Below are 15727 nucleotides of genomic sequence, written 5' to 3' on the forward strand. Positions count from 1 at the left end.
AAGAACGCTCGGCCCAAAACACGCTCAACCCGGGTCAAACCCGTCGACCTCGGAACAGTCACCACCAGGTATTCCTACTGTAAATGTAACCTCAGTAAAACTATGACTAAACCTAAACCTTATTCCTAAACGTAACCTCAGTAAAACTATGCCTAAACCTAACCTTATTACTAAACTTAACCTCAGTAAAACTATGCCTAAACCTTACCGTATTCCTATTACTAAACTTAACCTCAGTTAAACGATGCCTAAACCTTACCGTATTCCTAATCTCAACCTCATTAAAACTATGCATAACCCCAAACTTATTCCTGACCTTAACCTCAGTAAAACAAAAAACAAGAATACAAGAACTGCTGGGGGTGAGCCGTCCGCGGAAAGAATGGGGGCGTGTGCGTTTTGGGCCGAGCGTTCCGGTTGCCTTTCCAACAGCCTTGTTGGATGTCAGTCTGGGAAAGGACAGTGAACACAGACCCCTTTATCATCAGAAAAATAAAACAATGGGCCGTCCACACCAAGCATGATAACTGTAACTATAAATAGGGCTGTCACCATCATGACATTTTACTTGATGATTATTAATTGCCATACAAATAATTGTGATTAACTGTATAATTGTGTTTTTGGCATTATTGAACATTGGAACTCTATTCTAATTCTATTTCAAGAATTGCACAGGACAGATATGACAAATAACAAATAAATGACGGAGAATGACCGGTACGATACCAGGTTTCAAATAGGGGAAATAGCTCGGACAGAAAAAACAGAAAACAACAGTAACCCAATACCAGCAGTCTGTCTGATCTCACTGGGGTAGAAAACATTTCCTCAAATCATAAATAAACTAGTACTGTACAGTACATGATTGGAGCTCTGCGTGAGGCATTGAAGTGCATCAAATAAACCTCAGTTTATTTGACGTTAACAGGGAATGGAGGAGTATGCAGCATCAAACAAACATTCGCCATTTAGAGTTTTTTTTTGCACTGCAAAGCAAATAGCATTTTGCACTGCTTTTACGAGGCACATAGTACTATATTTTTACATTTTTATATTCAACGCTGACTCACCAAACTTGTCTCCAAATAGAGCAGTACTACTGGCAAGGAGAGGTCATTCAGTGTCACGATAAAACGGACACATTCAAAACCAAAACAACTTCACCAGACCAGCAGTGTCAATCAAGCACAGATAAGCAATGTAGCTTTTGAACCCCCATCAATTAGTTATGAATAGTATTACTGTCTGTGTATGACTAATCAGCTGTATAATATGAGTCCCATCTGTCACGTACAGTAAACTGGATTCTCATTGACAATATTTTTTCAAAGTTAGAATCACTGACACATTATTCGTTTCAACTAGAGTTGTTCCAAAAACCGATCGGTATCGGCGAGTATGCCAGTCTATGCCATTGCCATACCACATAATTTATCACGTGATGATTTACAGTCATATTTTGAATCCTTCAGTTGATATAGAGCTCACTATTTACATTATCATTTTACTAACTAGCTGCACATTAACAATTATGAATGGAATTTTGATTTATTCCTTTTCATTTCAAGGACCCCATAACTTAGTTACAGACCTGTTTATACAGACTCCATTTGGAGTCTCTGGATTTAAATGACACACTGGTATTGAATAGGTAATCGGTATCGACCAATATGCAAGTTATTGGTATCAGGAAGGAAAAGCTGGTAACGTACCGGTACATCTCTAGTTTCAACCACTGATTGTGATCTGTTATTGAAGATGCCGTCCACACAACTACCTGAAAAACTATGAGATAAAATGGCCACACCATCGATAGCATCTTATCCTGCCATTACATTGAGAAGGACAGCTCTATCATTTGGCCCCTTTAGCTTCCCTTGCAGTGGAACAACACACGTCTGTTCCAAACAATTGCATCTCTAAATTAACGCTATCCATCTTAGAAGCATAAACAGGAAAAGTAAATAGTGAAAGAGCCTCTCAGAGGGAACCAGCATGAACACAGATCAACCTCTCGGAGAGATCAGTGACATTTACAGTTTGCTCCCAAGAGCATACAAACTTTACCAGAAATTAATAGATTTTTTTTTTTTTTTATGTGTTTTTATGTTTTTTCTTTTTTTAATGTTTTATGTTATGCTTTATCTTAGAGCGGTCCTCTTAAATCTGTAAAAACATCATAAATCATAAATTTTTGCATCATCTGTCGAAAGAAAATTCTCTGTTTGTTTGTCCACAAAAGAAAATAAAGTGCAAATCATAAAAAAAAAACATCATAAATCATACTGTTATGCAATGATGTTTTCTAATAAAACTTGAACTTGAACAGGTAACCTTCATATCAGTCTCTTAATCACCTATTAAAAACTATTTTTCTTAAAAGTTTGAAAAATGTTCGACCATGGTTAATCACAAGCACAATGGACATGTGTCTTTTCTAACTATCTTTGAACTTAGAGTGATGCGAACGTGTTTCACTTTTTGCCGAGGGACACCACCGTGCATCGCACATATCAATTTGGCTTTTTCCACAGCAGCCCCTCTTTGTGCTCTGCTGCTCAGCTCCAGGAGCTACAGTAAATGGTCTAAACATGCCAATGCCAACCGTCTGATGCTGACCTCACACATCTGCAGCTGGAAGAGACGGCGTTCCTTCTCCATCTCCTCTGCGATCTCGGCCCCCGTGATCTCTGTGCGGATCATCCCATGCTGCTTGGCGTGCTCTCGCTTCTCCTTCTCGATCTTTGTACTGAAGCAGAGGAGAGGACAGAGGTCAGACCGAATCTTCTGCCAGCGCGTACAGTAGCTCTGACCTGGACTATAATGTACACTCCATCATAACATCAGGAGACCAAAAGGGTAAGAGGTAAATGTAATTTTCCCCATCTCTTTTGTATATATAGTGTTAGTATTTGTTGATGACATTGTATTATTGTATTCATTTTGTATGCTTTGAATACATAGGACCACAATGAAAAAAACAAGTCCCCAGGACTTTTTTGTTATCCTTTTAGCCTTAATGTCTTACTGTACCACATGCTGTTTGCATTCCTGACAAATAAAATAATCAATCAATCAATCAAACTGTTTAATTCAACTCCTACACTGATTGATTGATTGATTGATTGATTTGAATTTATTTGGTGATAAAAAGAAAAATTCTGAGTGTTCAAATTACTCTGAGAGTGTACAAACGGGGGTGCATTCTCTCAGTTAAATTAACACTCAAAATGTTAAAAGGGTAAAGCGTGTGGAATTGTGCATGGCAAGGGAGGCCTGCATTATCACCGGTTACTAGATCCACTCATAAACTATAACAAACAGGAAACAATCCCAAACACGTACAGTCAGATGAGGTAATACAACTAGGACGACAACACTGACTGAAATACTTACAACTTGGCCTCGTAGTCTTTCCACGCTTTGTCAAAGGGCTTCTTTATGTCCTGCAGAGAAAAGGGAGCACACAGAAACATCAACAAACTGCGCACACACACACACACACACAGGGGTCACTAGGGGGCCAGAGTCATCATGGTCCAGTCAAAGTCTACGCTCTGCATCTAATTTATGTCCGGGGAAGACCAGTAAATGGCCACGCCCCTCCTTGTTCCCCCCAGCCCCATGGGTTCATGACCCATTAATGTGCAGAGCTGTCTTCAAGCACGCCACAAGGACAGGCTATTACACTTTACAGTGAGATCTGTTAAACAGAGCCAGACCCCTCAGACCCCCCCCCGCCCCCATCCTGTTTTTCTCTCTGTTACAGACGCTCAAACTACAAATCACAGACACACACACAAGTTGGAGGTAGATTAGAGATTTGCTGACATGCGCACACACACCCCCACACACACACAATGCATACAGAAGTCAAGGGATAAATGAAGAGATGTGCTGACACATACACACTCCCTCACACACACACACACACACACACTCCCACACACACCCACGCACACACACACACACACACACACACACACACACACACACACACACACACACACACACACACACACACACACACACACACACACACACACACACACACACACACACACACACACACACACACACACACACACACACACACACACACACACACACACACACACACACACACACACACACACACACACACGTCAAGAGATGAATGGAGAGATGTGCTGAGTGGGCTTCTATTTCCCCTCCTCCTGTCTCCTCCCATGGGGGGCCAGGAAGAGAGAGGGAGAGGGAGAGCACAGAGAGAGAGTGAGAGAGAGAGAGAGAGAGAGAGAGAGAGAGAGAGAGAGAGAGAGAGAGAGAGAGAGAGAGAGAGAGAGAGAGAGAGAGAGAGAATAAGAGAGAATAAGAGAGAGAGAGAGGAGAGAGAGTATGAGAGCCTAGGGAGAGGAATGTTCTGTCCAGTCAATCTTACCCCTTTCACGCCTTTCAGGTCCCCCTTCAGCAGTGAGTCCAGGGTGAAGATGACATTATGGCTGAGGCTCTGGAGCTGATGGAGGGGAAACACAATAACACATTGCAGTCAAAACACAACAACACACTCTACACAAGGCTGCACAGAACTGTGTGTTGCAGTCCTAGTTTCATGACATTAAAGGACGACTTCAGCCATTTTCAACTTGTAGAATGCACCCCCGTTTGTACACTCTCAGAGTAATTTGAACACTCAGAATTTTTCTTTTTATCACCGAAGTTGTACTTTAATAACTATGAAATTATTAAATTGAATATAATATTTTCTTAATGAATATTATGACTATATAAAATGATTATAGGAAATGGGACACATTTTCTTTCATTCCAATACCAGTTGTGATGAATACAGGAATTTATGTCAAATCCAAAATCCGGTAGGATTATAGATTAGCCTTGTTGAACATACAAACAAGAGCTTGGTGCCGCATCCAGCCCTCATAGTAACAGCACTGGTGGAGAAAGAATCCTTTAAGCAATGGAGCACTGGTGCATTAAGTGTTGCCTGTAGCCAGAGAGATGTTAACGGATACAGAGGATGCAGCCAACCAACCAGCAGCACTAATAAATGCAGTTCAGCAGCCTACATTGCAGACTATTATTAAGCCCTGATGTAGCTAGTACTGTAGCTCAGGTTGCCACCAGGCTCAGCAGCCCTAACAGTTAGGATCAGCGAGGTCATATACAACTGTGCTAAGCATTTAAATCCCTGTTCTCCACAGCCAAGTACATGCACACGCGTGCACGCGCGCACGCACGCGCACACACACACACACACACACACACACAAGCACGCAGAGCAGTGGTGAAGGAAATAAACAACACTTAATGGGCGCTAATGTGCTTCTTAAGTGCCTCTGCTGCATATGGCCAACGTCAGAATCAATCTCTCCCTCAGGCTGGCTAGCTGCCTGACTGCTTGCTGGTGGTGTACTTTCATCAGAGCCTGAAGACCATCTCTCTTTCTCTCTCTCTTTCTCTAGATCTTCCTCATCTTCTCCCTCTACTAGATGACAACTAGGAGGAGTAATGGCTGATAAGTGGGCTGATAACACTAGAGGTTCTGCTATTCTGGAACCGGTCCTTGTGAGAAGAAATTATGCAGTGCCTAAAGCTGAAAAGCTTAAAAAAAAGCTTAATCGACAACAATAAATGACATATTTTCATTTCACATCAACAGTTTGTTTTTCCCAGTTGAAAATAGGGGCATTTTTTTGGGTCGAGCGAAAGGTTTGTGCGAAGTATAACCTACATAAATGAGTCTTCTTTGGTCAATGCGATGTTTACATTATTGACTTTTGCGCTGAAAGTCAAATAACACGTGTCGGGGAAACCCAGGGCGCCAGGCTTCATTCGTCAATAATCGTTCACAGTGAACGCACACGCCATGGGCCCTCAGGGGCCACTGTTATTGAGGCTAAAAGAGATATTCAATAAAATACTCAAAATACCAGTTATTATTTTCACCACTGTAACAGGCAATTACTGTATGTGGACAACCTATATAGAGTAGGCCAAGGGTTCCCTAACTTGTCAGTGCCGCGACCACCCAAAATAATCATATCTCAACTGGGGACCCCCCACCCTGACAAGCACTTGGAATAGCAGATCACAAAGCCTCGCGCCGTGAGGCGTAGTGAGCTTGTAGATTGGCTATTTTCACATTGTTTGCCTCTTTCTTACGTGATATTTGACAATTTGGTATTAAAAGTCCTTAAATTGTCACTTTAGAAAGGTGTGGATACCCTGTATACACTTCTACAGTATGTTGGTGTGTTTACTGCTCAGTGACAAAACAATGTTTCAAGCAGTAGTTCACCCAAAAAATGACTTTTTTTTGTTTTTGTCACATTCCTAAGCCAATAATCTGACACCGGTCATCAAATTATTGGTTTAGGAATGCGACAACAACAAAAAACATCTCCATGAATTCAAGGCTTCATGGGGTGTGTAATTGGTAGAAAATAAGCAATGTTTTGGGTGAACTACTCCTTTAAGCTAATCATCTGGGGACCCCCCAAAATAATGAGGGGATCCACTGCAATAGGCAGTGTCAACAGGTGGCCGATTTAGTGTGTTCACACACAGTTACTGCTCGTGACACACACACACACACACACACACACACACACACACACACACACACACACACACACACACACACACACACAGTTGCTGCTCGTGCCACTGAGAGTATTTATGGAGTCTAATCTCGCTGCCAGCCACACAGGAAGGAAGAGAGGAAGAGAAGGAGAGAGAGACCTAGAAAGAGAGAGAGAGAGAGACCGGGCTCTTCTTCCAACAACAATCACTCACAGTGGATTCAAACAGGACACACTACTCAACAGAACGGCCAGGGGAAATCCACAGCGGCCAGATAAGACTCCTGTCTGAAACAACAAGCCCAAGAAGAGGCTAAAAGCTGGACACATGTAGTATAGTAGTCAGCTACACCGTCTGCCTACCACGGCTCTGACAAGGCAGCCTGGTACCAGTGTTGCCATGTCTGCTTATTATAAGTATTACAAAAAATATATATATAGTATGACTATTGGGTTGTGTTTTTTTTGGCTTGTTTTTAACCCATTGAGACCTGAAGCCGATTCTACATGTCTCCTAAATCTCAACAGTATTCTCAAAAACGTATGTTTTTATATCAGTGGTGCTCAGTCTTTTTCATGTCAAGGACCCCCAGAATTATATATATTTGGCCGCGGACCCCATCAAAATATTTTGTTCCAGGGACCCCCAGAAGCAAAGATTTGAGTTAAAAATGTTCGCTTTAAAAATATATATATTCAAAGATTTGCACACATTTTCACGATTTTTCAAAAATAGCAGATCTACAAGCTCATAGCGCGGCACTCGGTGCCGCGCTATGAGCTTGTATATCTGCTATTTTTGAATAGCCCAAAGTGTAAAATAATGCTTTTTAGCTCAAATCTAAAAATGACACAGTTCCAGGTCTTAATGGGTTAAAGTGTAGTTATTTGGGCTTGCTTCCAATTTCTTTGAATTATTGTTTAAACCAGTTCTCAAACATTTGCATGTCAAGGACGCCCAAATTCAAGTATTTCTCCGCATACGCCCATCTGAAAGAATGTTTCAAATGTATTCCAAATATTTCACTTTTTCTTTTCGAAAAATATTTTTGAAAATAGCAGATCTATAAGCTCACAACTGTGACTTGACATGTGACGGCTATTTTCAAATAGCCAATGAATATAGGTTTAAACTAAAGTGCATGTAGCCTAGGCGCTTCTTTTGGGCTTGTTTTCATAGACCTGGCTGCTTATTTCTCTGCCAAAATCTGGGAGCAGTGCCTGGTACTAAGGCTGGGACGGATAGCCGTCAATCGTGCAACTGTCATCGAGACGCACGCAAAATGACTGTCATAATCTGCATTAATTAAGCTGAAAATGAACACTCCTTGGTCACTTATTTTGGTTCACTCAACGTCCTGTGTATGTGCAACATTTTACAACAAATGCATGGCTTTTTAAAATCACTTGACAACAAGGCAAGCGCCTCAAAAGTGAATCACTAATTGAACTAGTGTCCATGCAAGTCACAGCTTCTCCGTCTGAGTTTAATGTGCTTCACCGGTTAGCAGGCTACAAGCTAAATACTTAGTTCTTCTCCCTGGATGCAGCATCTAGCCCTCATAACACTGGTGGAGAAGGAATCCTTTAAGCAATGGTGCACTGGTGCATTAAGTGCTGCCAGTACCACTTATGATGTTCAGGATAAATATCCTGATTATTCAGTCAAAGGAGTTCAGAGGTGGAATAACCATGGAAATAACAGAACAGATCGACATATTATCTATCCAGGAGGGGCATTAGCAAAGCCACATATAGCCACTAGCCAAGTGACGTTAGCTACTAGTGCTGCTAAGACAATGTCAATATGACAATGACAATGTCAATATTTGAGACAATGTCGAACTTCCTCCGTCTTTCTCTTTCACACATGCACCTAGAATGAAAGATAAACCACTAAGGAGCTACCTGTCCCCACCCCCCTTCTAAAGAGTATTCTTGGCTTCACCGCGGGGAACTGTGGGGAACTTTAGATGTGGTTGCAACCACTGTAAGAGCAATGTCAAAACAAACAGCTTTGTGGAAGTTTTTAGTCATAAAAACCTACCAGGTCAGATGTTTTGCAAGTTGTAACACATCTTAACGTGGTATTTAGACTATAGAGTGTGAATGTGGTGTTTTTTACATTGGATGCACCAATCGCAGACGTGGAGTGAGACTGGTTGAACACTGATATTATTGCTGATTTTGTTGCTGTTGGGCAGAAAGTAAACCTTGTATCTCCATACAGTATTTCAACTCACTGCAAAACACTGGAGACAATTCTCAAACTCTTTCAAAATCATGGCCATCGAGGTTATCCCCAAGTCGGTGAGATGTGGTGATAAGACTTAAAACGTCTGCTCCAAAGAGAAACATTCTGGTTAATAACCCTGGCCATCTCCCACTCTTTCCTTGTTATGTTTCCCAGTAGTCATTTAAAAATAACCGTAGGCCTACTGCTTTCATGTAGTGGAGCTGGGCTCCTCCATACTGGGAATGGAGATTGGAGACATATCTTGTATGGGGATTCCTGACACTAAATATTTTCAGATATGGATCCGCGGCCAAATTACTTTGGGGGTCCTTGACATGAAAACGTTTGGGAAGCAACCAGTGCATACACACTATTCAGCTCTGACTCACCAGGTTCTTGAGCAGGGCCGACAGCTCCTTGGTGAGCGAGGAGAACTTGACGAAGGCTGTTCCCAGGTCAGGGTTCTCCCTGCTGATGAAGTTACTGCCGAACTTATCCAGAGCCTGAGCGTAGTTCTCTTCATTCTGAACGTGGTCTGTGGGACAGAAGAACACACAGTGAGTGACTACCAGTAGTTATAATAGTAGTTGTAGTATTAAAGCTGCTCTATGTAACTTTTCTTTAATAAATTTTTTTTTTTTGTCCAATCTGTATGGTAAAGTATGTTAATACAATACAACTTATACAATTGGGGTGGTTGTATTTTGTCTCCCTGCTCTTCTATTGAGACATTTAGATTGTGTCAAACGTCATGTCTCACCTAGGATCTGACACGAATTCAACAAGATTCAATTTATTTTTGTCATATTTTGAACCTTTCCGCCTATAAAGACATGCCAAACATAGGGACACCAGGTTGAAAGTGATTAAATTAGCCAATATTTGGCTGTTTATCCAAAGGGGTGTAGTGGAAGTTCAGCAAGTACAGTTCAAAAGAATAAAAGTCATTCATTTGATGTCACCTGTGTGGCCGAAACGTTGTGCCACCTGTACAACTTTTCTGTGTTTTAAAGTAAGCACTTAGGGGCAATGCTGTTGTGCAGACTTTTATTCTTTCGAACTGTTAGTCTGTGTGTCCAGCACCGGCGACGAATTGGATATGCGCAACCCACTTCTGAACTGGTTCAGCGAGTACATGCACTATAATGACACAGGGTTCCAAACTGACCCATGACTTGTGTTGCATGTCAACCCGTGGGTCTAACCCGCTTGCCTCTCTTAATCCTCTGGACTGTGAAATAAAGCAAATTAAAAACCACACATAAATCTATGGGGCTGCTATTACGTAACCAGAGACATCCATAGTGACCATCCGGTGACCTTACCACAGACCACTGATCACTATTGGACGTTTTATGGCCAGGCGTAAATTAAAGGGCATCAATGGTTCGCTAGCAATGGTGGTACTTTTTAAAGTACATACAGTAAGAGTTTATTTTAGATCCTTATTTGACATAGTAACAGCCTGAGTGTATTTTCACAAATGACTGGGTCATGGTTCCCCACAGTGAATACATTTCATTTTGGAACAGAATATGTCAATGTTAAACGTGTGGCGTGACCATTTTCATAAAACACGGCTGGCAGCAACCACCTGTCATCGCCATTAAGACAGAGATGGAGGGATACGGGAAAGGGACCCAGTTCAAATACTTAAAGCACCATTAAACTTTGGTAGAGGTTTGGGTTGTGGAGGATGTAGCACTTCCGTCCAACTCCTCCCACTCAACACTCCCCGCTGACAAGTGTCACCTCAGCCCGTAGGTAGTACGTGCAGTGACAAACTATCACCCTCCCTGCCCATTTCCCTCCCCCGAACACGGGCCAAATGTGTTCGTATAGAAGACGCTCGCCGGATGTACCACAGTGGATTCGAACCCCTCTATCTGCCGACTCTGGTGGGCAGATACTTTACCACTGTGCCAGTCGAGTGCTCTACATGTTGATAAGTAGTATTAAAGATTTGAAAAAGAACTCTTTAAAAAGTTACATTTTGAAAAAGTAATTAATTTGCAATTAATCGCGATTAAATATAAAAAATCATGCGATTAATTGTGATTACAAAAAATTATCACATCAATAAAATTACAAAATCCATTTGTGTGTTATTTAAGACCTGTTTTGTCTGGTATTGTAAGACAATGGAGAGACTTGGAAAATAAAGTTTGAATCTACAGTTACAAACCAAACTTTAACGATGCTTTAAACTGTTGCTGAACCCAGAGAAGAGAAGGGCCCTCACAGAGGGGTCAGGTGAGACCAGCTCCTCTCTGAAGAGCTGAGAGAGGTTTATGTGTGTGTGGGGAACAGTGGATTGGGAGGGAGGATGAAGAGCTGAGAGAGGTTTATGTGTGTGTGGGGGAACAGTCGATTGGGAGGGAGGATGCTGACAAAAGTAAGTATACAGTGGAAAATTACAGGACACAGACGGACGAGCAAACTCAGGTGTTGATGTGCTGGGAGAGCCTAAATCCAGAGCACACAACACCATCTGCCCTACAAAAGCAGTATTTATAACCTTTATTTAACCGGGCAAGTCATTAAGAACTAATTCTTATTTACAATGGTGGACACTGACAAAAGGCAAAACCTCTTGAGGGAAGGGGGGTAGGGGCACAAAAAACCCTGAAATGTCAAAAGCTAAAAGAAAGCAGATTAAAAGTGAGTTTAGTGTTCCAAACTAAAAGGCAAATCAGCTTTTCTGAGGCGTTTCTGAGCCCGTAGCCATCTGGTAAACACATTTTGTGTGTGTGTGTGTGTGTCCGTGCGTGTGTGATACATGTAGAAACAAGACGCTCGCTCACCTTGTCCTGAATTGTAGATAGCCTTGACTGATTTCTTCACCTTCTGAAGTGAAGTCCTGTCTTGATCCAAAGCCTAAGAGAGGCGCAGAAGGGGAAGGGAGGACATTATAAAAGGTTAGCACAATCTGTGATTTGGGAGCAAAGGATGACAACGATGTGACAGACGAATGCTAACCTCTAGGTTTTAGAAAAAAGGTTAAAACATCCGCACACAAATATGATATTTGCCTGATGAAGACCTTTAAGGTAGAAATGTTGAGCCATTAATAAAATTGTTTCTGAGCTTTAAACCAGTGTGCGCATGTCTTTATAAGAATACAAAATAAAGTGTCCCGACTCACGAGAGATCTTGCTTGCAGATCAGCCGTTTTTGAAATAATTTAGAATTTAGCTGTTAAGTGGCTCGTTGGTTAAATGGTTAATGATGCTGAAAGCCCAGAGAACTCACCATACTCACTTACAGTACAACACTAATTGTTTGGGACATGATGATCTGCAGATTGCTTACAAAGCAGGATTTGACTTGGATATGGCATGAATATTGCAGCACTGCTGCTGCCGTGAAGTCTTGGTGTTCTCTAACGGAACCTTCATGAAATATGCAGTGGATTTATCACAGGCATCACTGTTTAATTAAGTGCCACATTTGAAAGCTATAGTAAAAAAAAAAAAAAAAGGTCACACTTGCCCATTTGGCGTGACTTTGTAATTATCCGACTCAAATCCTTGTGAAATGTAGGCTAAGCAGCAGTCTTGACGCACGCTAGTGAGTTATACATCATAAGCTTACCCACCCAATCAGAGGGCTATCTTACAGCTGTTCTGGATCAATTAGCAATTGATGAGGCAATAGGTGTCCCAGACAATATTCTAGGTGGTGATGGTTACTGTATGCTTTAATGTACATGATATCATGGGGAGAAGTATGTTAGACGCACAGTCTGACACAGATCGGTGGTACAGTAGTTCTGCCAGCGAGCACAGGGCTCAGACCATAGTTACACTAGCTGCTACAAGGACAAGCTGAACCATAACAGACAGGAGTCTATATACTGTAATAGCAAACAATAGCTATCAGGCCTAGCGGAGACATCTTGGCCCCTACAGGCTACCAAATATCATGTCATATCATAATGCAGAGGTCTTCAACAGGGGGTCCGCGGAGGTACTGCAGGCAGTGGCGTTCCCAGAAATTAAATTTAGGGCAGGCGAGATTTTTTTCTCTACCTACCCCCCCCCCTCCGAAGGGGCTGGGGGGGTACTACTCGGGGAAAAAATCTCGGGGGAAACAAGTTAACAACGCAACACTGACTACAAAACTGAAAAACGTTAATAAAAACAATATGCAAGTATAATCAATCAATGAATTATTCAGCAGTCTCTTCATGTTGTAGTTTAATGGTTCAAGCTGCTCTCATACTCAGAGCCCCTTTTATGCCTGGTGAGTACAGGTGATGGCCCAGAGACCCCCACACCTGGCACTCCTGGCACCCCATGAAGATAAAGGCAAACATTTGCATCACTATAGTATAGGCGACGTCGCTCTGCTGTTTGGATACGGTAGTGATTAGCTGCCTGCCCGCGTGAATGGACGAGGTCCGACGGCCACTATTCTCTTTGGATTTTTTTCACTGCCTGTTTTTCAGTCTTTTACTTTATTTTCTAGGGGAGGCTAGATTTTAGTTGGGCAGGCGGCCGCCTGCCCTGCCTCTATGGTGGGTATGCCACTGACTGCAGGGGGTCCGCGAAATTGTTGTTTGATTAAAAAATATTTTTGTTTTTAAGCACTTTTTTTTATTCTTTTTTTTCCAAAAATGTCCATTTGTCTTTAAACATAACATGACACATTTTAATAGCTTAGTATTGAATGCACAATAACATGGTATGTTTATACATATTTTGTAGAGAAAGATCAGTGGTGTCAGTTCAGCAAAAGCTAAGGTATGGCAAGGTTAGGGTTGCCAACTCCCAGAGATTAAAATAAGGGACACCTATCCTTTTTTTTAGGGGGTCAACCCCCCCAAAACCCCTGAAATGCATAGAAAACTATGCATTATACCTATAACACAATACAAAAACAATGGTCTCATTGGTCTTACACCTGCATTAGGCTACTATTCATGATTTCTTTCTCTTTTTTTTCTGGAGCCAAGGTATGGCACCTTGCCATACCAATTGACGCCCCTGAGAAAGGTCCTTTTGCATACCTACTGGGTCAACCTGTGCGTAGGAGCAGGCAACCATTTTTTCATGTTTATTTATATAAAACACAATTTTATACATAAATATACAATATATATGGTAGCCTACCCCCTACCCTACGAGGTAGGGGGTCCCTGCTCCATCACCCCATCAGTTTGGGGGTCCCTGGCCTGAAAAGGTTGAAGACCCCTGTATTATAATGTATTATACAAGCACTATAAGTGATGGGAAAATATGAAGGTTAGATATAAACAACCATGAAAACAATATAGTAATAGTAATGTATAATTCTTCCACAATTTCCTCCTAAATTCTAATGGTAGTTCTCACAATTAATTTGACTACATGATTTAAAGTAATCCTAATACAATCTTTATTTAAGAGTCAGACACGTGTATGACCTTTAACTGCTGCTCTTAACCATGATGTGTGGTTCGCTGTAGGCTTTGTGTGGCTTGGCTTGTATTGTTTGCAATATATCAAAATCCTAGATATGAGCAATGCTCACATTCAGTATCTGTTCCCTCATCTCTACTAGTGATAAAAAAACATGGTGTGCTCGTAACACAGCGCCTTTGGTAATGAACTTTCGAACAGTTATTTACAGCCCATATTTCCCCCGATTAGAATCTCTAATAATAACGGTGAGATTAAATCAAAGGCAGATGCTTGTTTATGAGGGAGTGGAGTTGGCCGTGTTTACTTTAGTGGTGTACAGGACCTCCCGGTCCGCCCCGATGCACAGAGAGCACTTTAGAACAACGCTGATGTCACGCTTTTGTTGCTGCTGAGGGACTTTTGTGTCAGCAACGCACACAGTGCAATGCACCGTATGGAGATAATATCACTGTCACACAGAGAGGGTAGGGTACATGGTCTCTCTGAGTGGCACCACCGCACCGGCAATGTCACAGTGCCCACAATCACACAAGCATTTCCTTCCTCGTGATGTTACAAGCTGACTGAAGAGCTTTAGAAGATTCATTGTTATGAGGTTTGGGGTCCGCTCATGACTCCGACATCCCGTTAGGTTAGTGTGAGGTTAGGGTTAGTTATAATGAGGCCGGTCGGACCAACGGGACGGACTCTGACTAATGGGCTGTTGGAATAATGACATGGCACCATTGTTTTGCTAGTGCTAAGAGGATCTTACTGATAAGATTCACTGAAAAGAAAAGGTTTTCTCCATGATGAATACATGGTGAAAAGGTCAGCAATATTGCATGTTAAAGCATCACAACACATTGTGAGCTTGTAGTGTAGATCTGCCATTTGTGACATTTTTTAATATGTGTGGAAAATAATTATTGTACAAAAATGTATTGTAACTATACCTTTCAATCCGGGAACCCCTTTTGGGGTAGTTGTTGCTATGTACAGTATATACATAATTTTTTAGTAATTTATTAATACATTTCTTAGTTTTTCAGAGAACTTTTAGGATTTAGAAGGCGTTTTTAGAATCAGCCTCAGGTCTAAATGGGTTAAAGTCGTAAAATAAAAACACATGCGATTGCGAACACATGTTCAGTTACAAAGATGACAAACCACATCACATTAAGGTCCATAGGTACTGGCCAGTGTGGAGGCATGCAACAAAAACGCCGGGCTAATTACATTTCACAGTGTAATTAAGTCGTCCACTGGACAGTTTTACAGTACATGGCTCTTCTTCCCCCAATTATGTCCACCGGGGGTGCTGTGCCCTGGGGGCCCATTCTGCCTGGGCCAGGGCCTTTGATCCCTCAGCACATGATGGAAACAGCCATCATAGTCCACTAACTGCCTCTCTAGAGCAGTGGCTCTCAAGCCTTTCATGTCAAGGACCCCAAAATTGGCCCTACAATGTAGCCTGATGGGCCGTCGCGGGCTCGAGTCCCGATCCCGACGGCCTTTGCTGC

General features: G+C 41.9%; 1 protein-coding gene across 5 annotated transcripts in view; it reads right to left on the bottom strand.

Moving 5' to 3' along the window:
* asap1b (ArfGAP with SH3 domain, ankyrin repeat and PH domain 1b) overlaps positions 1 to 15727 on the bottom strand; it is an 82726-nt gene that overhangs the window by 44452 nt on the left and 22547 nt on the right. For all 5 annotated transcript variants that reach the window (XM_084048819.1, XM_084048817.1, XM_084048816.1 and 2 more), the window contains exons 2-6: positions 11625 to 11697; positions 9210 to 9355; positions 4424 to 4498; positions 3400 to 3449; positions 2623 to 2752 (exon numbers count right to left, since the gene is read on the bottom strand). In XM_084048819.1, coding sequence (XP_083904945.1) covers positions 2623 to 2752; positions 3400 to 3449; positions 4424 to 4498; positions 9210 to 9355; positions 11625 to 11697 — 474 coding nt within the window. The remainder of the gene's footprint in view (positions 1 to 2622; positions 2753 to 3399; positions 3450 to 4423; positions 4499 to 9209; positions 9356 to 11624; positions 11698 to 15727) is intronic.

The sequence above is a fragment of the Gymnoscopelus microlampas genome (genome assembly GCF_963454915.1).
Source record: "Gymnoscopelus microlampas genome assembly, chromosome: 22".
Lineage (NCBI taxonomy): Eukaryota > Metazoa > Chordata > Actinopteri > Myctophiformes > Myctophidae > Gymnoscopelus > Gymnoscopelus microlampas.